General features: G+C 55.3%; 2 protein-coding genes across 4 annotated transcripts; one reads left to right on the top strand and one right to left on the bottom strand.

Moving 5' to 3' along the window:
• Positions 1 to 1,100: 1,100 nt before the first annotated feature.
• Positions 1,101 to 9,429, top strand: ZYX (zyxin). The gene is made up of 9 exons (XM_059712059.1): positions 1,101 to 1,477; positions 1,899 to 2,098; positions 2,246 to 2,338; positions 2,437 to 2,979; positions 6,393 to 6,513; positions 6,644 to 6,813; positions 6,946 to 7,124; positions 8,179 to 8,299; positions 8,816 to 9,429. Exons 1-9 carry the CDS (start codon positions 1,270 to 1,272, stop codon positions 8,918 to 8,920), a joined length of 1,740 nt encoding a protein of 579 aa, XP_059568042.1. The 5' UTR covers positions 1,101 to 1,269; the 3' UTR covers positions 8,921 to 9,429.
• Positions 9,035 to 24,749, bottom strand: EPHA1 (EPH receptor A1). Of its 3 annotated transcripts, XM_059712056.1 has the most exons (18): positions 24,585 to 24,748; positions 23,566 to 23,630; positions 18,874 to 19,152; positions 17,665 to 18,055; positions 17,285 to 17,440; positions 16,660 to 17,004; positions 16,400 to 16,527; positions 16,027 to 16,177; positions 15,322 to 15,418; positions 15,031 to 15,089; positions 14,060 to 14,197; positions 12,826 to 13,011; positions 12,594 to 12,655; positions 12,266 to 12,472; positions 11,942 to 12,091; positions 11,482 to 11,675; positions 9,919 to 10,074; positions 9,035 to 9,837 (listed from the first exon to the last, which is right to left on the bottom strand). In XM_059712056.1, exons 1-18 carry the CDS (start codon positions 24,673 to 24,675, stop codon positions 9,759 to 9,761), a joined length of 2,934 nt encoding a protein of 977 aa, XP_059568039.1. In that variant the 5' UTR covers positions 24,676 to 24,748; the 3' UTR covers positions 9,035 to 9,758. The 3 variants fall into 3 exon arrangements, with proteins under 3 accessions (XP_059568039.1, XP_059568040.1, XP_059568041.1); XM_059712057.1 differs by lacking the exon at positions 17,285 to 17,440 and having other exon boundaries at positions 24,585 to 24,749; XM_059712058.1 differs by lacking the exons at positions 23,566 to 23,630; positions 24,585 to 24,748 and adding an exon at positions 21,820 to 21,867.

Below are 24,749 nucleotides of genomic sequence, written 5' to 3' on the forward strand. Positions count from 1 at the left end.
GTGATATATTGGATTTACAAGCTGAGAGGCCAAATGACTCCATAGTTTGTAAGTAGTGAGTGTGCAAGAATTCAAGCGGCAGTTTGGTTAGTTTCAGTGTTCAATGAACCCAGGTCTGTCTTTTTTTCGTAGCCTGGAGCTCAGTCCAAGGCAGAGGAATCCGGTCGGACCAGTGGGGGGCTCCACCGAGCGCAGTCTCCGAATCTCCCCAGGGCCACCAGGCTGCCCAAAGGCTCCTCGAGGGGTCACTGCGGGCGCTGAAAAACTGTCGAAGACGTTTCACCCGCGTCCACGCTCTTCCTTCCTGGCTGGCCGCCCCCGCCTCCGCTTCCCCCCACCCCCATTCCCGGGGTCCTAGGTCCCCGCCTCTCCCTCCTGCAAATCTTAACAGAGAGATCTGCAGGCGGGGACGTGGGGATGCGAATTCCTAGAAGCCTCAAGGGGCTGCCCAGGAGGTGCGTGCACACACACACACACACACACACACACACACACCCAGGTCACAGAAGGGCCTGGGTGGAGGGTGTGGGAAGGAAGAACGCCCACTCACCATCTCCGTCCACCCTGGAGCCCAGTTTTATCCTAGTCTTGCCAATCCCCGGAGAGGATTTGGGGCGCGGGGCTGGCAGCGGTGTGGGGAGGTGGCGGGCGCAGGTAGCCGGGGCCGGGAGAGGAGGCGGCTGAGTCGGGGTGGCGCAAAGGGGCTGCTTCGGCACCTCGGAGACAACCGACTGACCTCGCCGGCATATCCCGGAGTGGGGACGGTGAGTCAGACCTCGGGCACCGCGGGTCGGGCCTGGAGGGGGGCAAGTCAGGAAATGACATCAGAGGCTTGTGCTCGGGGAGGGGTGGTCCTCGGCGGGCCGAGCGGCGCGGGCGGGGGCCGGGGCGGGAGGACCTTGACGGAGGCTGTGGCCCGGGGGCAAGACCTGGGCCCCTTCCTGGGGGAGTTTCCTGCCGCGTCGGCCCTCCCTCTCTCCCCGCCCCCCTCTCCGGGCCGCTCCTTGTATGGTCTGGGCGCCGCGCTCTCCCCGCCCCTCTCTCCTCCCCCTGCTCCGCGTCCCTCCCCCGCCAGGATAGAGGCGGCTCGGGACCAGGACGCAGAGTCCGCGGACCCGGCTTCCCAGGCGGCCACGGAGACGCGGCGCGCACGCTCCGGCCCGCGGTGAGGAGCGGGGAGCCGCACGCGGGGAGGACACGCGGGGACGCCCTCCGCCCGGCTTGGCGCCGCAGAACCCGGCCCCCCACGCCCAGCAGCCCGGCCTGGCCATGGCGGCCCCCCGCCCGTCTCCCGCGATCTCGGTCTCGGTCTCGGCTCCGGCTTTTTACGCCCCGCAGAAGAAGTTCGCCCCGGTGGTGGCCCCGAAGCCCAAAGTGAATCCTTTCCGGCCCGGGGACAGCGAGCCTCAGCCGGCCGCCGGGGCCCAGCGCGCACAGATGGGCCGGGTGGGCGAGATCCCGCCGCCGCCCCCGGAAGGTATGCGGCCGGGCTGGGGGCTGGTCTAGGGCGGGCGCCGCGCTGGGGGCAGTGGCTTCGGGGTTGGGGGTGTTTGGAAAGGTTGCCGCGGAGGGGGCTGGGCTGTCCCGAGCAGATGTTCTTACCTCATCGCGGAGCTCGTGGCTGGGAGCCAGGGCTCCTGGGACCGGTCCAAGTCCCCGCCTGGGGGTGGGAGGTGGGAATGTGGGGCACGAATCTTGCCTCCGGGTCCGTTTTCCGAAGTGTAACGGGAGCTGTACCACTCCTGCGCGGAGCCCCCATGCTCCCCCGTTTCCTTCCCGCGCGCCCCGGGACCCTTGAGAGTTCTTGGCTGAGGGGTTAGGGCTGTGGAAGGAGGGGAACTTAGGGAATAGGGTAGAGGGGCGCCTGCTGACTGCCCTCTTTCTCCTTCCTACCCCAGACCTTCCCTTACCACCTCCTCCCCTCCTTGGGGATGGCGAGGACACGGAGGGCACCCTGGGAGGTGCCTTCCCGCCTCCCCCTCCCCCGATCGAGGAGCCTTTTCCCCCTGCACCTCTGGAGGAGGAGATCTTCCCCTCCCCACCGCCTCCACTGGAGGAGGAGGGGGGCCCTGAAGCTCCCATCCCGCTCCCACCACAGGTACGGGGTCTGGGAGGGGCAGCTAAACCGGGACCTCCCCCCAACCCCCCAGGAAGGAGAGGAGGGTCCTTTCTGACCTCCTCTGCACCTCCCCCCTGATGGGGGAATGGAGGACTGGGATGGGTGTTCTGACCCTTGACCTTCTAGCCCAGGGAGAAGGTGAGCAGTATTGATCTGGAGATAGACTCTTTGTCCTCACTGCTGGATGACATGACCAGGAATGATCCCTTCAAAGCCCGGGTAAGGAACTGGAGAGGAGGAAAGGAGTGGGGACAGAACTGGGGAGGGCTGCACCCTCCTCCAACCACACTTCTCTCCCTCTCCCCCTCCCCTTGCAGGTATCATCTGGATATGTACCCCCACCCGTCTCCACTCCATTCATTTCCAAGACCAGTACTAAGCCTGCAGCTGCAGGCACAGCACCCCTGCCTCCTTGGAAGGCCCCTTCTAGTTCCCAGCCTGTGTCCCAGGCTCAGCCTCAGCCTCCGAGCCAGGCACAGTTCCATGTGCAGCCCCAACCCCAGCCCCAGGCCAAGCCTCAGGTCCAGCTCCATGTCCAGCCCCAGCCCCAGCCCCAGCCCCAGCCCCAGCCTGTGCCTTTGGCTAACAGTCAGCCTCGAGGTCCCCCAGCCCCACCTCCAGCCCCTAAGGTTTCTCCAGTGGCTCCCAAGTTTACTCCTGTGGCTTCCAAGTTCAGCCCTGGAGCCCCAGGTGGACCTGGGCCACAGCCCAATCAAAAGTTAGGGCCTCCTCAAGCTCCCTCTTCCACTGGCACAGGCTCCCCTCAGCCCCCCAGCTTCACCTATGCTCAGCAACGGGAGAAGCCCCGCGTGCAGGAGAAGCAGCACCCAGTGCCCACACCGGCTCAAAATCAAAACCAGGTGAGGCAGGGTGGGAGGACCAGGCTGAGACATGGGTGCTGGGGACAGGGGATAAGTCAGGAGCCAGAGAATGAGGGCAAAGGTGAGTGGGTGGGGATGGTGGGATAGGAATTTCCAGCCTCTAGGGTTGGACTGGTGGGGGGGCTGGGTGTGGCCTGATTGGGAGTGGGAGCAGCACAGGCTCTGAATTAGGCGGAGGGTTTGGTGGACCATCCCTTCCCCCTTCCCCAGTATGTTAGAGGGGAGGATGACCTCATCACCAGTCCAACCCTGGTTCTTCCCCCTTCTTGGATTCTTGAGTTAATCTCTCTTTCTCTGAGCACTCTCACTGCCTGGGGGTGATAAGAGTGGCTGCACTGGCTGAGCCAGCATCTGCTGTGTGCCAGGCACTGTGCTCTGTGCTCAGGATGGAAGAGATCTCTCAAAGAGGTTAAGCCTGAGGGAGTCAGCTGGACCTGGGATAGAATTCCCAGCTCCCATCTCACAAAATCCTAGGCAAGTGAGGTGAACTTTGAGCCTGTTTCTGTCCTTGAAATAACATTATCCACCCCATACAATGGTTGTGAAGATCAAGGGGGCTAACGCATAGAAAGTGCTGAGGGTCTTTGTCTAGCACATGAGTGCCCCAAATTGAAAAATTCGCATTCCCACCTTTTAGTTCAGGAGACAAGAGCGTCTGAGTTGAAGGGACCCTGATGGTCATCTAGTCCAACCAGCGACAGAGTAAACGGGCAGCAGGAGTGTCTGTCTCTGGGTGTGCAGGCACGGGTAGTGCAGGAGGAGACGCCAAGGACCCATAAGTTGTGTTACAGAAGCTCCAAACAGGGAGTCAACATGGGGTGGCCAGTTAGGAAAGGCGCCCTGGTGCTGGTGTGCTCTGAGGGGTGGTCGGACTTAAGAATCCAGAGAGGAGAGTGAAGGACACTGGGGTGGGAATGCATGAGCAAATCTCAAGGGCACAAATACACCAGAGTGTTTGGAGACTAGAAAGTAGAAGGTTCCTCTGGGAAGTTATAGAGCCACAGAGAGGTAGGTGGGAGCTCGAGGGAGCCAGTCAGATCTGGCAAGTCCTTCATAGCTTTCGAGTAAGTGTGTGAGTGGGTTGGAGGACCTGTGACAGCCATGCTTTTGGAAGCTTTTGGGATAGTGTTTACAGCAGAGGTGTGTACTAGAGGTAGATTAGTGACTTACGGGGGTAAGAGCTGTCAAAGCAAATGCCTCTAGGACCTGGTAACTGATAAGCAGTTGGGAGGGGTAAAAAGTGCCTGGGTGTGTGTGGGGGAAATGAATGACAGTAATGCTGACAAAATAGAGAAGTCCAGAAGGGGAAATGCTTTGGACGGGAAGAGGAGGGGTCCAGCTGTCAACATATTGAGCAACAGGCTCCAGGAGGACTTTCCTTCAGCTGGAACTGTCACTCAGTCAGAAATGGAGGGCCGGGTTTTAGGAGAGGCCCGGGACTCAAGGTTGTCACGGGGCAGTGGTACTGAAGCAGCCCGGGGTGCTTGCACAGCAGGAGCTGCAGGCCTGGGAGGAACCTGGGTGATGCGCCCGCTGGTCAGGTGGGAAGGGAACAATGGCAGAAAAGGAGGAGCATCATGTCGGGGTGGGAATCTTGTGGGACAGATGTGATGGCTGAGGAGCCCTTCGGTAGGTTTGAGGAGGATGAGGACCACAGGAAGGTCACAGATTTGACTGTTTGGAAGTCACCGAAGGCTGTGGGGTGGTCCATTTGTGCCCTTTGGTGGGGACAGTGAAAGGAGTTGTGGACTGCATGGGCACTGAGGAAACAGAGTTTCCAGAGTGGCCTGCTCTGGAGGGTTGGCAGAGATGGACTAGGGCAGGGCGTGTGTGTGTGTGTGTGTGTGTGTGTGTGTGTGTGTGTGTGTGGTTTTTCATGTTAGGGGATGGGCTCAGGTATGTGTGTGAACCAAGAGGAAGAAGCTGGTGCAGGGGGGTTAGAGGTGCCTGGGAGCAGGGGCTGCTGCTCCATGGAGTCTGGAGGAGAGGGGGTGACAGCCTCCCTACCGTGGCATTCCCGGAGAGCAAGGACAGAGTCACCACAGTGTTTCTGTAGAGAAGAGGAACACTGAGGGAGCTCGAGCTGGCCAGCTTCCATCTTCTCAGTCGTGTAGGAGGTGAGGTCATTGGTGAGAGCGAGGGGCTCGAGGGGATGGAAAGGTTTGAAACAGCTGCTGTGGGGAAGGAAGGCCACTGGGAACCCGCAGGAGCCAAAAGCCAGACAGCCGAGCTGCGGGTGACTGGGGCTGAGTTCACCGAGGGCCCTGCTGTGTTTTGTGTTTTGTGAACTCTCTGCAGCCTCTATGCCTACTTCTGTAGCCTGAAGGCAGAAACAGGAAGCGGGTGGTGTGGCCTGGGCTGAGATTGGGCCAGATAGGTGAGGTGGCCCAGAGTGGCTAGAGGGGCTGGGAAAGCCTTGTAGAAATAAGATGGTCATGGGGCCTTCTGTGTGTCTGCATCTCCAGGCAGGCACAGCTCTGGATGCAGAGGGGTGAGGGTGGTGGGGCCCAGGCTGAGGAGGGGAAGGTGGCTGTGGGAGGAGGTAGCTGGGAGACTGAGGCTCCAGGTGTTATGGGAATGAAGGCATGGGCAGGCAGAACCTTCAGTGGCCACAGTCCTACGTGGACTTCTCCAGTAACAGAAGACCAACCACCGTTCCTATTGAAGCGTCTCATGGTAATGCTGGTGGAGTCAGACAGTGCCTGTGGTGCTTCCTCCTGGTACTTGTCGGGGTCCCTGCAGTGCCCCCTAACCTCATCCCACCCCCTCCCTAAGCTCTCTCAGGATCCCCTAAATAGTGGGATCCCCAGTTGTAGGCTGGCCCTTCTCTGAGGCCTCCAGGGGAGGAAGTGAGGTCAGGAGGGACCCTGGACCTCTGTGTGGAGGGCTGGGGGCTGGGCGACCGCAGGTAGCTCTGGGGGTTTAACCTGTGATTCCTGCCTGTGTTGTATCCTCACGCTGACAGGGCTGCTCAGCAGCAGGCGGGACGGGTAGGTGTGTGCGTACCTGGGTGCGCAGCCCATCGCGCCGACCTCTCCTGTGGGGGGCCATGTCCGAGCATGCTCTGTGGAGTTGATGCGTGGCCTGGTGTGTTCGGTGCTTCAGTGACCTGAGCTGCTGTGTGCGTGGCCTTCGTCCGCTCAGTCATTCTGGCCTGTCTGTGGCTGCCCAGGGGTGTTTGGGCAAAGCGGGTGGAAGGTCATCCCCCCCCCCTTATTCAAGTGGTGCTGGGGTCTGGGAGGGGTCGTGAGGAGCTTTCAGGGTCAAATCTGAGCATCTGGGAAATGGGAGGGGAGTTAGTCCTTCCTGGAAGGAAGTGGATAAGCTGGTTGGGGAATGTGCTTGGAGGGGGTGACCCTTTAGAGGGTTTAAAGAGAGTGTTGGGGTTTCAGGTGCGCTCCTCTGGGGCCCCAGGACCTCTGACTCTGAAGGAGGTGGAGGAGCTGGAGCAGCTGACCCAGCAACTCATGCAGGACATGGAGCATCCTCAGAGGCAGAACGTGGCCGTCAGTGGTGAGCCCACCGCCCTCTTGCTGGGATGTCTGTCTCCCCCTTCATTACTGTGCTGGCCACTCCTGTGGCTCCACTCCCTGTTCGAGGGATCAGCTGACTCCTATTTATTTATCTTCTTTGGCCTACCCAGAATCCTGTGGCCGGTGTCAACAGCCCCTGGCACGTGCGCAGCCCGCAGTTCGAGCTCTGGGACAGCTGTTCCATATCACCTGCTTTACCTGCCACCAGTGTGAGCAGCAGCTGCAAGGACAGCAGTTCTACAGTGTGGAGGGAGCACCGTATTGTGAGGGCTGCTACACTGTGAGTCAGGTTTGGGGCTGAGGGCCACTCTGGGGCTCAGCGAGGGGTTGGGGTGTGGACATGTGGAGATCTGCCTTGGCAGCTGGCTGTTGGGTACAGTTTCCTGCCAATCTCCTGCTGCTCCCTCCTCAGGACACCCTGGAGAAGTGCAACACCTGTGGGCAGCCCATCACTGACCGCATGCTGAGGGCCACAGGCAAAGCCTACCACCCTCAGTGCTTCACCTGCGTGGTCTGCGCCTGCCCCCTGGAGGGCACCTCCTTCATTGTGGACCAGGCCAACCGGCCCCACTGCGTCCCTGACTACCACAAGTGAGGACCCACCACTACCTCTGGGCGCTTCTCTGGGGCCAACCATGGTTTGTCTGGCAGCCGGGCTGTCTCTGATCCCAAGACAGCTCCAAACCCCTGGCTTTCTGGCAACCATGTTCTATCTGTAGATGGCAGGGACGAATTCATGTGGACTAAGCCAGCGGTTCTCAACCTGTGGGTCGCGACCCCTTTGGGGGTCGAACGACCCTTTCACAGGGGTCGCCTAAGACCATCCTGCATATCAGATATTTACATGACGATTCATAACAGTAGCAACATGACAGTTATGAAGTAGCAACGAAAATAATTTTATGGTTGGGTCACAGCATGAGGAACTGTATTTAAAGGGCCAGAAGGTTGAGAACCCCTGGAGTCACTAAGCTATCCAGGAGCCTTAGACCAAGTCTTGCTCCTGGCCAGTCCCCTGGCCCGTGGCTCACTGAAGCTTCTTCTGGGTTCGGAGACATCTGCTGGAGTGACTTCATTTCACACAGGCCAGGCTGTAGATGTTCCTTTGGAGGTCAGTTGTTAGGAACTCTGGTTCCCTAGAAAGTATTTACAAGGTGGCTACTTTCTCAGGCCAGCAGCAAAATCCTGTAAGGTAGCTAGAGGGCGGTACAGGGACCCCACAGAATCTGGCTCCCACCTCTGTTTGAGGTGTGCGTTTTTTAGGATTGCACCTTGGGTGGCCAGGGCTTCGTGTCCCTCTGTACCTCCCAGCAGTCGGGCAGAGACACCTGCGTGGTGAGGGGTGGACTAGGGTCAGGGGTCCAGGGATGGGACCAGCAGGGCTCCGCTGGGTGTGCTTTCTGCAGGATGAATGTGATAGGGTGAGGACCTGGTGGCAGTGGGTTTGGGGCGGGTGGGGTTTTGGGAGAGGCGGGTGGCTGGTCTTAGGCCTTTCTGTTGGGCTTCCTCTACCTTGAGATGTGGGAAAGATGGGCAGAGACGTCTGCCTGTTGCCATGCCACCGCCGTCTGCTCTCCCTGTGCTCTGGTGAGAGCGCGGGTGCCTCTTCCCACATCCTGACTTGTACCGCCTTGCTGCCCTCCAGGCAATACGCACCCAGGTGCTCTGTCTGTGCAGAGCCCATCATGCCTGAGCCTGGCAGGGAGGAGACTGTGCGAGTGGTCGCTCTGGACAAGAACTTCCACATGAAGTGCTACAAGTGTGAGGTCAGTGTCCCTGGGGCCTGAGGGCTGGGAGGTGTGGGGACATTATTCATTGGCCAGGTGGTGAGCAGTGCCAGCCTGCAGTTTTGAGGGTGGTCAGTGGCAGTGCCCAGGCCCACCCAGCCCAGATGCTTTGGTCACTGCAGGAAGGGGGTTGTGGGTTTCTGTGGGGTCACTTAGCTGCAGATAAACCAAGATAGGAGACTGCGCAGTGGTAGGGAAGGGTGCTATGCTTTGTGGTGACCAGGCTCTCAGAAGAAAGGAGAGTCAGATGGAGTTGAGACATGTGGGAATGGCCCCATATCCTTTATTGGGATGGGTGCAGCTCTATCCACTGCCCATCCTCGTACTGGATGCCTAGGGGACAAAAGTGAAAGTGGGGGATGAATGGGGGTGGGGAGGCACAATGAGGATACCAGTTCAGAGCTATGAAGCACTTGGCCTTGCTAATGTAAAAGTGGGGGTGTGTGGGATGCACAGGGGCCCTTCCCATCAGGGAGTTCTTCCACTTTCTCCTAGGACTGTGGGAAGGCTCTATCCATTGAGGCGGACGACAATGGCTGCTTCCCCCTGGATGGCCATGTGCTCTGCCGGAAGTGCCACACTGCCAGAACCCAGACCTGAGTGAGGACTGGCCCCTTCTTCACTGGGAGTTAATTCCCCATCAGCGGACCACCCACACTGAGACCACCCTGCTCCTCCACTGGCCCCGCCCCTGGGTTATTTTTTGTCTAGCCCCTCCCTCCATTCCAAACCCCACCCAGTATCCCAAGGTCCCTGACCCAGGGCCCCAACAGAACCCAGGATGCAGAGTCCCGGTTCTGGGTTTCTAGTCCCCTCTCCCATCCTGCAGGGACCTCTCACCACCTTTCAGATACCCCACCTGTGGGTCGCCAGGTTGAGCGCTGCTGCTTTCACTGCTGCACAAATGCCTCAGCTGCCACCCCAACCCCCAACCCCACCCCCACCCCCAGCAGCCTCTACTCTGCTTGCTGAGGGCCGAGTCCCCTGAGCCCCGGGGAGGCTGGGCTGGGCTGGGCTGGGCTGACTAGCCTGGACCTGGACGTTCCTACCTGCTACCGTGCTGCCAGGTTGTGGCTACAGCTACAAATAAAAAACCTTGTTTTCCAGAATTCTTAGCAGTTGACTCTTGTGCTACAGATGGAGGAGACTGAGGGATAAAAAAAACCAGGGGTCCAGGTGAAAATTCAGCTCCTGTTTACTTATAAAAATATATATGTGTGTACCTATATATATATTAAACCCCTCCTCCCAGCACGATGACTTTACTTATACCCCAACCTCCCTTCTGAAAACAAAGAGGCTCCCAGGCTCCAAAGGCAAGTTCCTCAGGGAAGCGTGGGCCGGAGCAGCACCAAGGCCTGGTAGGCTGAGGGAAAGGACTTGAGTGACCCTGGCCCCATCCTTGCTTCCTGAGGACAGGATGCGGGGAGGGGAGGGCTCAGTCCTTGAATCCCTGAATACTGCAAAGAATGCGCTTCTGGTGTCCTGGCAGCGTGATCCCCATCTGCACCAGGTCCCTGTGGTCAAGGAAAGGGGTTTGTGAGTATGCGGGCTCAAACCCCAGCAACCCTCCCCTGCCGGGTCCCGAGGGTCCTCACTCGGCCGTCAGGTCCAGTACACACTCCATGGTGTCCAGCCCAGCTGAGCGGAAGTTCAGAATGTAGCGTTTCATGCGAATGGACTCCAGCCACTCGGGGACGCTTCGATAGGGGATCCCGTCTGAGCCGCTAAAGCTGGGCAGGCGAAGGGTTACCCTGTGGGATGGGATGGGGACTACCTTAGTCATGTGAGGGGAGGGGAGGGCTGTCTTCTGCTTTCCTGAAACCTGGGCCTAGCCTGTGAGCATCTGGGGCCAGCATTCAAATTGGTGTCTGGGCACAGAGATTATCTAGACTTTGCGGATTAGCCAGGCCATTGTCTGTGAACCCATTTCCTGGCCTGTTTCCTGGTGCACTCACAGCAGAGGGCAGGCTGACAGTAATGGGGGAGGTGGCAGCCCCGAAAAGTTCCAACACAAGGTTACCATCAGCCCATCTCCACTGGAGTGGCCAGTTCTGGGAATGTATCAACTATCCCAGCTGAGAAGGAGCAGAGGTCTGGACCTGGGTGTGGTCCTGCCTCCAGGGTGGTCCCCTGAGTTCTGGGAGCAGCCCTGATTGCCACCTCCAACCTTGGCTGTTACTCTTGCACTCTGACACCCACAATACAATGAGTGTTCCTGTATGAAAGCCAGCCAGAGCCAAAAAACATTAGCAAAGTAAATCTACTGGGGGAAACATATCCAACATTCCAGAAAGATTAGCACATGCGGTCTCCAGTGTACGAGGGAGTTGTGCTCCAAAAGATAGTTGCAAAAGTTGGAACTTGGAGCACATTTTCTCCCAGAAACAAGGTTATATATGGTGGTTTGATACAGAGGCCAGTACGCCAGGGCTGGTTTACCCGATAAAGCATGTGAAGTCCAGCCTTGCCCGTCTCCCCCACCTTCCCTGGCCCCACCAGTTCCTTCTCTACATCCTGCCAATGTTTTTAGTAAAATGCAATTCTGACCATGTTCCTCTCATTGGCAGTTTTTTAAAAAACTGGTCAGTAGTTCTCTGTGCTCAGGATAAAGTCCAAACTTCTTAGCGGAGCTTGTACTGACCTTCCTTGTATTGACCCTCCTACCTCTCCAGCTTCATCTCTGACCACTATTCCTGAACTGGGTGCTGTTGTCACCCTATATTATTTGCAATCGGCCCACCCACAGCTCCCCAAACCCATGCTTGGCACATGATCTGGGACTCTTTCCAGACCCCAAAAGGCTGCCCTTCGCAGTCAGGAAACTCAGTCTACTGTCCATCACTTAACATCACTTCTGTCTTCTCCACCCCAATCTAAGTGACCAAGCTCCCTGGAGCAGGTGTCAGGCGTAAGCCCTGCTTATATTTGCTTCCCATCTCACTGTTTGTTTCCTGTCTTCTGTCAAACTACAGCTGTCAAGGGTGGGACCAAATCTTCATCAAGGTGGCCAATCCCCCGGGTTGCACACTGCTGTTATGCCTCCTATGCTGGACTCTGTCTGGAGGTTTGCAGGCCCAGCACTTGGTGGATGTGGCTGAATGCCCATTTTCATTCTAGATCTGCCCTCTAAATCCCTTTGTCCTCCCCAGCGTGGTTACTTGGGATCAAAGTTGGCCATGGTCCGCAGGGTGTGGGGGGTGTTCAGCAATCGCTCCAACTGTGTCTTTAGCTGGTGGAAGTGGGGCCGATGGTCACAGTTGTAGGCCCAGCAGTTCTTCATTAGTTCATAGAGAGCAGCAGGGCAATCCACAGGAGGGGGCAGCCGGTACCCATCCTTAATGCTCTTCATTACCTACGGCAAGAGAGAGGCGAGGGAGGCCCGAGGTAGGAAGCTAACCTGACAGCCCTTAAGAAATCTCTGTTCATGCAAGATCATTGCAAAGGAGCCTCTTAACCTCCCTCATCCTCACCCCTGAGCACTAGTAAGAACAGGGTGTGAGGCAGAGGGGACAGAAGTGCAGAAAAACTGTGGGTGAGGAAGAAGAAATAAGGATATGTGCAGGAAGAGCCATAGGAGGATTTGGAGAGAAGACCACTGTGAGGAGTACCCGGGCTCACCTCCTGATTGCTCATCTCCCCATAGGGCTTGTCCCCAAAGCTCAGCACCTCCCACATCACAATCCCAAAGCTCCACACGTCACTGGCCGTGGAGAAGGTTCGATCGGCAATGGCTTCAGGTGCTGTCCAACGGATGGGGATCTTTCCTCCCTAATAGGGCATGTAGGACAGAAAAGTGATATGTTTCAGGGCATGGAGGACGGCCACCATGAAGTCATTGTGTCCACAGGAGCATGCGTCCTGTATTTGTTGTAGAGGAGTGCCTGTATGCATGGCATAAAATAGTGTGTGCAAATGTGTATACGGTGAATAAAGGGCTCTCACCTGAGTTTCGTAGGTACCATCCTTGTTGTCCAGGAGACGGGTAAGGCCAAAGTCAGACACCTTGCAGCACAGGTTCTGACTCACTAAGATGTTCCTGGCTGCCAGGTCCCGGTGGACATAATTGTGGTCACTGAGGTAGGTCATACCAGATGCAATGCCTAGCAGCATGGCCACCAACTGTGCAGGGACCAGCTGGTCCTCCCGCTCCTGCAGCAGGGTGACGGGGAGGGTTAGGAAATGGGCAGGGTTGCCTCTTCCCAGACCAGGAGTCAATACCCAGGGCTTCATGGTGCACCCCCCTTCCCAGCTGGTCCTCTGCCCTCCTCACCCTCAGGAAGGCATCCAGGGCTCCGTTCTCCATAAACTCCGTGATGATCATGATGGGTTTTCCTGAGACACAAAGCAGGTCACCATGGAAGCCTGCATCCCCATCTCCATTCAAAACCACCAGAACCAGATTTTCTACCCTTGGCAAAACAGCTTCCCTCCACTTCCTGTGATCTCACCACCACCCCCTTTCCCTCCCCCCAACCCTCTCTCCTGGAGACCAATCCTCATACTCTTTGTCACAACGCCTTCGAGGTGCAGAATGTGCGGGTGGTTAAACTGGCCCATGATTGTTGCCTCTCGAAGGAAGTTCCACCACTGGCCATCTGGAGACGTGTTCTTCAAGGTCTTAATGGCCACAGTCTTGCAGTCCTGGCTGGGGATTCTCAGGGTCCCTTGATACACTTCCCCAAACTCCCCTGGGTGGAAAAAGAAACAGGATCATGGCCCAGTGCACTATCAGGGGGATGGATGACATCCTCTAGTCCCCCAGCTCTCTTTTCTTCTCTGGATCAGAAACCTGGTATGCCCTTTCTAGGACAAGGGCTAGGCCAGCCGTGGGCAAACTACGGCCCGCGGGCCGGATCCGGCCTGTTTGAAATGAATAAAACTATTGAAAAAAAAGACCGTACCCTTTTATGTAATGATGTTTACTTTGAATTTATATTAGTTCACACAAACACTCCATCCATGCTTTTGTTCCGGCCCTCCGGTCCAGTTTAAGAACCCATTGTGGCCCTCGAGTCAAAAAGTTTGCCCACCCCTGGGCTAGGCTATACTTCCTGGGGAAGGAGACAGGAGTCCAGGAGAGAAGTACATTTCTATAACCTGTTCAGCTAACCCACTGTCTCCTGGGTTAGCACGGTTCTTGGTAGGTGCTCTGTAAATGCTGGGTCGGTGGGCGCTGTGCTGTGGTACTGGGGTGTGTTCATCAAGGGCAGAGCACAAGTGACCAGAGAGGCTGCCCATTGCCACTCTCCCACAAGTTCCTCTGGACAAGCTTGGCTGGCGTGGCCGCACAATCAGCAAGGACATTGCCAAGCGTTGTTCTCTGCTCAGTTCCATTTGCCCTGGTGACTCAGGGGATCAGGGCAGCCCAAGGACACTGGGCCTTGTTGGGGTAGAATGTGGGGTGAGGGAGGCTCTGAACCTCTCCCACGTTCGGGAACCATCTGAGAAGAGTCTGATCCTGGACACAGTGACTCCCCTATCGACAAGGATGATGTGTCTAATGATCTTTATCAAAAGCTCCATAACCACAGAGGCAGGCTGTGTATGAGGTGGGGCTATTCCAGGACACTCAATAAGGGGGCTGTACGTGACCACAGCAGTTCAAGAAGGCAGGGTTGGGCAGAGAGGAACTCATCTGGGAGATCTGGGGCCAGAGGAGAGGCCAGTGGGGCTCTGCAGGGAAGGCCAGAAGGAAGAGGCTCTGTGCTGCCACCCAGAGGAAACAGCAGAGCTCACCTCCCCCTATGACAGTGTCCACGATCAGCCAGGCTGGATCCAGCTCCTGGGTGAAGTCCAGGGCCCCCCGGGCAGGGTCCTCATACGTCATGGGTTCCGCCAGGAGGTCCACGTAAGGCTTCAGCCTCTGCTTGTCCCCTGCGGGGAGAACAGGGAAGGCTCGGCCACAGGAGCACCAACTGCAGGGCTCAGGAGTAATGGGGGGAGGGGCTGGCAGCAGACCTCGGACTTCTCATACTTCTTGTTCCCTGAGGAGTCCTGTTTTGGCTGAAGTGGGAGAAAGTCTCTATCCTCAGCAAGGAAGCCTCCACAGCCAGCTTTTCTTCCTCCTGTCTATGTGCAAAGCTCCTGTGTCCTCGCCCTCTGAGGCCCAGAGCTGCGGGCCAGAACCCAGACCCAAGAGTGTTCACGACCTCAAGTGCCCCAGCCTTCCCCTGGCTCGTTGACCCAGGCTTCACATGCCTTCCTCCTCGCCCCGGCTTGGCCCCTGCTTGCCATGCTCCTGCAATCACTCACGCCTCGTTCACATTCCCAGGCAGACCTCACTCCCGCCCCACTACTTGGATGGACTGCTGACCCCCCTATTTGGGGACACCTAATGAGGTGACCAGCAGGAAGCCCATATGCCTTGGAGGACTTCAGGGAGCCTGTCAAGCAATCCCATTTCTGCCCAGCCTCAGCCCAGACCACGGTGGGGGAGGCTGCCTAGAGCCCGGGTATTGGTACAGTGGCACCAACAGCTAACCGGTAATTGCACAGAGCCTCTGGGGCACCATCAGTACAAAGTTAATTAACCAAAGTTAATTAGGTAGCAAAACACAAGAAGCCTAAAGACAATAGAGCTCACTTGTGCCCCCAGAATTGGGTTCCTCGGTTCTATTCCAGGGGCACCTCCCAACATATATGCAACACACACACACACACACACACACACACACACACACACGTGCGTGCAGCTGCTCCTAGCTCACCTCTGTTCACACTGTGGACACAATCAAGCTGCCTCTGCTGCTGTCGTTGTCGACGTTTCCTGTGGGTGGGGTGGGGGTGTGGACAGTTTATTCAGGGTCGCAGTCCTGCATCAGGGGCCCAATGGCCTTGGCTGAGTTTTCCCCAGGGTGCAGGGTGCAGGGTGCAGGGTGAAGGTGGGGGCACAGTGGAGCTTTGGTATTAGGGGGTGGGAGGGTCGTTGGGCTGCATTCAGGGCCTTCTGACCAGACAAGGGACCCAGGATGGTGGCTGGGGAGGGGCAGGAGTAGCACCTGGAACGGAAGACGAAGATCCCGAGCAGCAGCCCCACGCCCAGCAGCATCCCGAAGATGACGGCCACGATCTCGCCTCCAGTCAGGCCCCTGGGAGCTGTGGCACACAGGTGAGGAAGTCTGGGGGTCAGAGTCCGGGGATGAAGGAGGCCAGGGGGCAAGCCCGGGGAGACAGGTGTGTGAGAGAGAGCACGCGTGGAAAGGGCTGCCCTCAGGGGGCTGGGCACTCACTGAGCCTTTAGGACAGCGGTTCTCAACCTGTGGGTCGCGACCCCTTTGGGGGGTCAAATGACCCTTTCACAGGGGTCACCTCAGACCATCGGAAAACACATATATAATTACATATTGTTTTTGTGATTAATCACTATGCTTTAATTATGTTCAATTTGTAACAATGAAATTGGGGGTCACCACAACATGAGGAACTGTATTAAAGGGTCACGGCATTAGGAAGGTTGAGAACCACTGCTCTAGGAGCTCTGAGGGTGCTGTGTCAGAAGTATCCAGAGTCGGAAGGTGTGTGTGCGATCACCATGGGAGGGGGCTGGTGTGAGTCTCCCCTGAAGCAGCGTCTGCGTGAGTGTGGAGCTTGTGTGCACGCGCGTGTGCGTAGAGAGAGAGGAAGGGTCACTGACTGGAACAGGGTCCCAGAAACCTCCCTGGGACAACAGGTGTTTGGAGCAGAACAAAGGATGAGCCACCCACCTGGTGGGCTGGTCCGAAACTCATGGTCAGGAGAGAAAGGGCCAGGGCCCAGCGGGGTCAACATTCGGACCCTGACGATGTACGTGGTGTCTGGCTGCAGTTCAGTCAGCAGGACCCTGGGTTCTAGTACCATCTTGTGCCATTCTTCACCCTGTGGGTGAGGGACTCATGTTGACTGGGCCGGGCGGAGCCAGACATGGTGGAGGTGAGGGGCAGTCTTGGGAGCAAATAGGGAGGCGGGGGGGGGGGGTTGGCAAATAGTCATGGCAGGGCTCTGTGTGGGCTTTTGTCCCAAGAGAGCCATCCTGCACCCCAGGCTAGAGTGTTGGGGTATGCAGGGCATGGACATGGAGACTCTCAGCTGTGTCCTCACCTGGTTCAGCACATGTAGTTCATAGGTCAGGTTCCCGCCAGGGCTTCGGGGTCGGGACCCCGCCCAGGTCAGCTCCAGCTGCCTGGGCTCCTTCCTCACCAGCCTCAGGGACAGGCCTGGTGGTGACTCTGTAAGTCCAGGGGGTGCCAGCGCATTTGGAAGGAAAGAGGAAATAACTCGAGGAGCTGTTCAACGGCTTCCTGCCCTTCCATGTGCTCTTGCGGTTTCCTCTGGGGCCAACCCCTCCCCAGGCCCCTCACCTGTGTGCCCCATGTGGACGCTGAGCCAGGCGCTGGCGGGCTTGGAGCTGCCCAACCCTGACACTCCATTGTGGGCTTCAACGTGAAAGGTGTAGTTGGCGTAGGGTTCAAGGCCCTCGACGTGCACAGCAGGCATGGTGAGCTCGCTGGCCCCGGGGGAGAAGCGCACATTTCCCGCACAGGGCTGGCAGGGGGCTTCGCCTTGCACTGCTCCCCGACACTGAGAACACCCCACGCTGTATCTCACATCCTGGCGCCCCCCCATATCTGCTGGGGGTGCCCAATGCAGGGAGAGCTGAGTCTCCGAAACAGAGAAGCTCAGGTTTTGAGGGACTGAGGGGGGACCTGTGGGAGAAGAGGGGCCATCAGTAGGAGCCCAGGCTGCTGGCTCCCCACAACCCCAATTCTTGAAGTCCTCCGAAGGCCACCACGAAATTTTACTACTGCTGAGGAAATTTTACTCTGGCTCTGCTTTCTTCCAGAAGGAGCAGGGGCAGGGGAGAGTCTTGCAGTGACTGGTTCAGTGCCCAGTACCTGATCAGCTCTGGGCAATTCCAGCCTAACCCGGGCTGAGCAAGGGTCTCGCACCTCCTCACAGATGGCCAGGCCCTGCGCCAGGACTCACGTGTGCACGCCGCCTGTGGGCCCTCCCCGGGGGCTCGGTAATGGCCGCTCTCACAGGTACAGAAGGTGGCCCCCTCAGACTCAGCCATGCTGTGTTGGGGGCACTTGAGACAATGGGGTGAATCCACATTTGCCCGGTAGGAGCCACTTGGGCAGGCTGGAAAGAGAATGCACAGAGCTGCGGATGTCCCATGTTTTTACAGGTAGAATCGCACCCTCCCCCCATCCCTGTAGTGGAAACACCCCTGCATGTGTCTCTCTGGGGCCCTCAGACACACACTCAGTTAAATAATCTCTTTCCCTCCCTCCCTTGGCAACTTGGACAGTGTCTCCCTCCCCCAAGTCCCTGCAGGTTGTCACCACCTCCTTGAGTCTCCTTACCATGGCATCTCTCTCCGCCTTCCTCATAGCCAGGCTCACAGTGGCACCTCCCCACTGGCACCAACCACTCGCCTTCAGAGCTGCAGTGCATGCGGGGTGCTCCTGAGGGGCTGGCCTGGGCGTGGGGCAAGCAGGTCCCCACCACTTCTACCAACGTGGCAGGTCTAGGCAGAGTGTCAGGGAACTGGGCTAAGCCATGCACAGCCTCAGGGCAGCGCAGGTAGAACACCCGTACGGACACCAGGGTCATGCAGGCCCCCGGGTTTTGGAAAGCGAGGTAGAGGCCGCGGCCGGTCAGGAGGCCCAGGGAGCAGCGCTCGGTGTTCATTTTCACCAAGCGTGATGCAAGGTCTCGAATGGTGAAGCTCTCGTCTGCAGCCACCGTGGTGACCTGGGAAAAAGGTGGGGGCAGAGGGGAACAATCTCACAACAATGATCCTCTGAGGTGAGATGAATAGCCATCCCCGTCTAACCGCTGAGGAGACCAAGGCTAGGAGAGGTTCGAGACCTTGCTGAGACCACACAGCTGGGTTTGGAATCTAGGCAGTGGGGCTACAGCTCATATTTGCTCACTTCTGCTATTTGAAGTTGTGGCCCCACCTCAGTGGCAAAGGGGTGATCAGGTATAAAATGTGTCGGGACTAATTTAGTACTAATAACAAACTTTACAGCATCATCTCTTTGGGAAACAAATGTGAGCACATCCTATAATCATATGCTCCTAACCCTTCCGCACTTCAGCATATTTTTTTGAGTAGGAAAGGAAGGGGTGACACGAGAGAGAATCTGCAGAGGATTGTCTTCCTACACCACTCTAACAATACTCATGGGGATGGGGCGTGCAAGGACGTCGTGGATACTAACAGAAGAAGCTGAAACACCTCTCCCCTGCCTCCACCATGCTGTTATCTTAGTGGATGCCTGCAAAGCCTCTGCAATCGACGAGGCTGGCACTATGATCATTATGTTAAGACAAGGAAACCAAAGTTCAGAGAAGTTAAGTAATGCACCCCAAATCGGGACACAGCAGAAAAGGCACTCAAATCCAGTTCCTCCAAACTCTAGTCCCACCATCTTTTCAATTATCTGACACCTAGACCCTCTTCCTGTTTCTGGCACCTTCTCTTTTTCTTAGCTGAGTGGGCACATGGAAAGGAGTGAGGCAGGGAGCAGGGTCAGGACCGAAATGGCACTGAGGAGCGAAAGTACCTTCTGGAACATGGACCGTCGGAGCTGAACGCCCACGTCCTGGTCACTCTGCATGTACAGAAGGTTGAAGGTCTCCTTGCAGCCCAGAGGCCCGGCTTCCCCGAAACTCTTACAGTCCCGCATGGTGAACTGAAGCTCCACAAAGACTTGAAAATCCTCCTCCCCCCGGTAGATCCAATTGGAACGAAGCCAGTGGTCAGTGTCTCCTCCTTCTTGTACTGCGCAGTCTTGGAACATGTAGAGGGGTGTCCCATTCAGCATCTGCTGCATCTTGCTCCACTGCCAGAGGCAAGTCAAAGTCACATTCCCAGTCATCATCTGCTCCCCAAACCCCCATTTTCTAGAGCTGACGGTGGGGAGGTCAGTGTCAAAGTCCCCCAGGTTCATGCTATTTGTCCTGCCTGCTCCCCACCCCTCATCCCCAGGATAGTAGGTTAAGTATTAGGGTCGTGGATTTATTTGGATATAGGACAGGCAATACAATACCCCTTTTACCTCCCTAGCCAGCCATTGTCCCTGCTGTTAGCTCACCCCAGGTGCAAGTGTCTGAACACTAATTTTGACCTATTTCATCAGTAGAGCTGTAAAGTACCGCAAGGACAGACTTTTTTAGCAAAAGCTTATTCACAAAGCCTTTCTGCCTACTTAGAGAGCAAGAGGAAGCAAAGAACTCTTCTGTCGCCCTAGCTGGGTTGGCTCAGTGGATGGACGTAGGCCTGTGGACTGGAGGGTCCCAGGTTCGATTCCGATCAAGGGCATGTACCTTGGTTGCGGGCACATCCCAGTAGGGGGTGTGCAGGAGGCAGCTGATCGATGTTTCTCTCTCATTGATGTTTCTAACTCTCTATATCTCTCTCCCTTTCTCTCTGTAAAAATCAATAAAATATATTTTAAAAAAAAGAACTCTTCTGTATAAGGGAATCTCTGCTCTCACTGGTGTGGCTCAGTTGGTTGGTGTACTGAAGAGTCACCAGTTCAATTCCCAGTCAGGGCACATGCCCAGGTTGCAGCTTGATCCCCACTGGGGAACGTGCAGGAGGCAGGTGATTTGTTTCTCTCTCACATCAATGTCTCTCTCTCCCTTTCTCTCTCTCTCAAGAAAAAAAATCAAAAACATATTTTAAAAAACAATAATAATAACGGAATCTCACCCCTTCCAACATGTGTTCCAGGAATGGCCACCATTGAAATCAGCAACTAAGACATCCTCCCCCCTTAATTTCTTTTACATTAAAAGAATTTTTAAACTTTGTTAATAATGGCTAGTTCTAATATCATGCTTCCCATGGGTTAGTCACAGTTGTAAGCACTTCCAATGAGGAAACTGAGTCACAGCCAAGTTAAATGACTTGCCCAAGGCACTCAGCTATTATGAGGCAGAGCTGGGATGTGGACCCAGGCCCTCTAGGCTTCTGAGTTTATGCTATTAATTATTATGTCTTTATGTGATTATTATAAAAAGTCAAAGGACGAAAATTAGCATATATTAAAAAGTGAAAGTTCTACCATCTATTCACCCCACTGCCAGAGGAAGCCACTCTTAACAATTTGGAGTAAAACTTCACAATTTTCAGTACCTCACAAGCGTGTGAACTCTCGGCAGCGGGTTTGAATGCTTGTGTCTGAAAGTTTTACTATGTGTGTACGTGTTCCACATAAATGTGGTTTTTTTTTTAAACATACATGTGTTATTCTGTAAGCTGCTTTTTGTTTTTTGAAAAATGTTCACATGAGTATATATAGATCTACCTAATTCTTTTTAGCAATCCATAAAATAATTGTCCATTGTATAGCTGTACCAGAATTTATTTAACCATTCGCCTATGGTTGCACATTTAAGTAGCTTCTAGGGTTTTGTTTTGTTTTTTAGTAACCATGTACAGATTTCTACCAAAACTCTATAGAACTGCTGTATCAAAAGGTAAACACATTTCATAAGATAGTGCCAAACTGTCCTCCAAAAAGACTTTATCAGTTTATACTTCCACCAACAATGCCTGAGGGCTCATTTCTCCAAAGCTCATCAACACTAGATATTAATAATTTTCTTACTTTTGGCCAATCTTATGGACAGGACACAGCTTCTTGCCATTTTAATTTACATTTCTTTGAGAGGTTATACATTTCTCTTTTATTCACTGGCTATTTGTATTTTTAAGCAATTAGCTGTTGTCTGATATTCTACTGTTTTATTTATGTATTTATAATGAAATTAATGGGGGTGATCTATTATTATCTTTTGATTGTTCATTTGGATGAATTTTTAAAAAATATTATAGGCATTAATCATTTTCTTGAAATGCATGTTTCAAATAGTTTCTCCCTGTCTGTCACACCACTTTACTTTGCTAATAGTATCTTTGATGTTGACATTATTTAACATTTTACTATAATAACATCTATAATCTTTCCCTTTATGATTTTGGAGATGTGTTTGTTTGGGAAGCTCTCCTATTCCAAACTTATAAAGATATTCTATATTTTCTCCTAATAATTTTGTAGGTTTGGTTTTTAGGTCTAGATTTTAATCTCCCTAGAATCTATTATTTCTTTGTGTATAGTGTGAAGTGGAGATGTAATTTTGCCTTCTTTATTTTAACTATAGACAAACAATTGTCATTTTATTGATGATTTTATACTTTCCACATTTGCAATTCCAATGTTATCATACTAAAATCTCATATATGTGGACTTGTTTTTTGAACTTTCTATTCTGTTCCATTGACCTGAGTATTCTTGTGCAATGACACATGCTTTCATTTTAGTTGCTGTATAGTATGTTCTGGTGTTTAGGCAAGTCTCCCATTTCATTATTCTTTCTTTAAAATAAATATTAGCTATTTGTAAGTATCCCCCCTGCTGTATGAATGTAAGAAATAAACTCCAAAAATCTGTATTTTGGTTGAAACCCCTTATTTTATAGGGAAGAGACTACGGGACCCTTACCTGAGAGAGTTCACTTTCCCAAGGGCTTTCACTCTATTATAAAGCCGGGCATTCCATGGCTACTCTCAGCTCTGGGAAAAGGCAAGAAACTAGGAATTTGGGATGCGTGGGGCAGGAGCAGAGTTTTGCATTATGCTAGGTAATTCACAGATTGGGCAAGGGGTGTCGAAGCACTGAAGCTGGGCCGATAGAAGGCACCCAGAGCCTGTTCGTAAGAGGCAGCTGTGATGAGGAAGCCAAGTGTAAGGCATGCATGTGGTGGAGGGCAGGTGGGAGGGTGGTGGGTGGTTAATGCGCAGCTCATTAGCTCGCCTGCAGCTGGAGCCAGGAGAAGCAGATGTTCCCAGCTGTAACTTGCCTCTCCCAGTTCCAGCGGTGAGCTGAGCAAGAGGAAGAAACAGCTGCCCAGGATCAGCCACAAGGATCCTTTCACTTATCACTCAGGCACTGCTGGCTGCTACGTGGGTACATTCTGGGGTGCCTGGACCTCAGTGTGTGTTTTGAAAAGATGAGAAGGAGGAGAGAGGACAAGCAAGACAGTGGGAGTGTGTAGCCGCTGCTGTCTTCTTGCCCTCCTGGTGCTGTTTAGCCTGAGCTTCGAAAGGTACCTGGCTTCCCTCTGGCCCAATTAGGGAAGAGTTATTTGGGTGAAGGTGGCAGGGGCACAGCGAAGGCCCTAGTGGGAGCCAGCAGGTGGACCTGTAGCCCTCATTGTGGAGTGATTAGCTGGTTTATGAGATGAGGCGCCTATTAGGGTTGGCCTAATCCAGGATTTTCCAAGCAGCCCCTCCTGTAGGATACATTATGGTTTAGACTATTAATTCTAATTACAGGCTACTCTGTGGGAGAGCTGAGATTGAGCCAGGACCCTAGGACCCAGAGGGAAAGAATGCAAGTCACACCAACCCCAGAAACAGAGGCCGATTCCTACTGGACTAGGAAAGGGAAAAGGGGGTACCCAGAGAACAGGGTTTAGGACCAGAGGGAAGAGAGACCTAAGGCGAGGAGAGTCCGGGAAGCTGAGGCACCTGGGCTGGCTTCCCACGGTTCCAGAGGGACAGGTTTGCAGAGAGGCCAAAAGGTGTTCTGTGGGACTCACAAGATCCTACCTCTGCTCACTGGGTTTTAGGACTATCCAAGGGACTTGGAGCAGACTTAAACAGCTGGAATGCATGGTGTGCCGGCACTGGGGAGGATGGAGGAAGTACCACAGACTCTGGGACTTTTACTGAGGCAGCTTCTAATTTTGGGGAGTCACAGACCCATTGAAGAATGTGATGAAAACTCTGGTTCTCCTCTCCAGAAAAAAACGTCCACACACATACACAATTTTACCCCTTGGAACCTATCTGTGTAACTCCATAGGGATGAATGGACTTCAGTTGAGGATACTTCTCTGTTTTGTCTTAAACTTCAGCCATCCCCAGGATGGTCCTGTTTCTCCCCAGATGGTCCTCAGAGGTATTCAGCCCCCCCCCCCCCACACACACACATACACCCCCCACTGGGGCAGGGAGGGGAGGAGCCAGGCATTGAAGCATTCTCCATGGGGTGAAGCCTGATGGCCCCCCCACCCCCCTTTTCCCATTCAAAAGGCTCTCTGAGTCATCTTCCCTCCCCCTCCCAGAGGAGACACTTCCAGTTTTTCCTGCTCTTTTCTCTGTTCCTCCACCCACCTCTCCACCCCATTTCCCACTGGCCCTCAGCCTTGAGACATCCTAAGGCTTTCCCTCCCCTGACACTTACCCCATCCTCGGGATCCAGCAGCCAGCCCAGCTCTCCCTGTGCGGTGCTCGTGTCCATCAGAGTGACTGAAGGTGGGGAGGAAAGAGGCCTGTCACCACGGGGAGGAGGCCCCACAAGTGCAGCACACATTCCTCATCCGGCCCCCAGCCCCCCAGGCTCCCACACCCTGTTTCTGACAGTGTGGACTTCCTGAGGCTTAGGGGAGTGAAGAGCCCCAAGGAGAACAGCCCGTTGTCCTTGAGAGTGTGACAGGAGGAAGGCAAAGTGGGACAAGGGTTGGAGGGCTGGATCTTTGACCCAAGTCAAGGCAGGCAGCATTGGGAAGAACTGCTACAGACGACTTGCACCCTCTCACTCAGCGGGGGAGCCATGGCTGCAGATGGAAGGGTGCATGGGTGAGACAGTTGCTCAGCCCCTGGGGGGTCATGAGTGGGGAAAGGGAACCTCAGAGGTGGCTCCTGGGTAGGAGGCTCCCACCACTGGCAAAGGGTCTGCTCTGCTTGTGACTGGGGTTGTGGAGTGGGGTACAAGGCGCAGCTCTGAGTCTAGGAAGTTGGGGTAGCAGGGCTGGAAGACTTGACCCCCCTACACCCCGAATTCCAACCCTTCCCCCAGCCGCAGGTCTCTCTGTCGCCCGGCTGAGGTTGACAATAAGGCGACTTCCCACCTCGGACTTCAGAGGGTACCGATCTCTGGGTTGGGCAACTGAGGCTGTGACTGTCTGGGCACAAGCGCCCCCCCTTCTCCCCGCATTGCTGGGGTGCGGGTCTGGACGCTGCTCCTCGCACCCCACCCCCAGGCGCAAACTGCTGCCCAGCCGGGGGCGGGGATGACTGGCCCGTGAAAGCAGCTGTTTGGGGTCAAAGACCAAAGATCGGCCTGGCCAGTCGATGCCCTGGCGGCCGATAAAAAGGGAGCGCTGGAGAGGGGCGCGCGGAGAGGCCTCCGGAGGAATGCCGGCTCCGGGAGGAGGGTGCCAGCCGGGCCAGGGGAGGGGGGACCGGGGCGGGGGTCTGTACCTTCCTTGGCGCGCGCCCCCGGGGGCAGCGGGGTGCAGAGCAGCAGCAGCAGCAGCAGCAGCCCGAGCCCCAGGGGCCAGCGCCACTCCATGGCGCGGGGCCGGGACCCGGGACAGTGGCCCGCACGGCTGGCCCAGGTCGCGAGGACTGAGAGAGCCAAACAGG

This window comes from Myotis daubentonii, chromosome 10 (assembly GCF_963259705.1).
Source record: "Myotis daubentonii chromosome 10, mMyoDau2.1, whole genome shotgun sequence".
NCBI lineage: Eukaryota > Metazoa > Chordata > Mammalia > Chiroptera > Vespertilionidae > Myotis > Myotis daubentonii.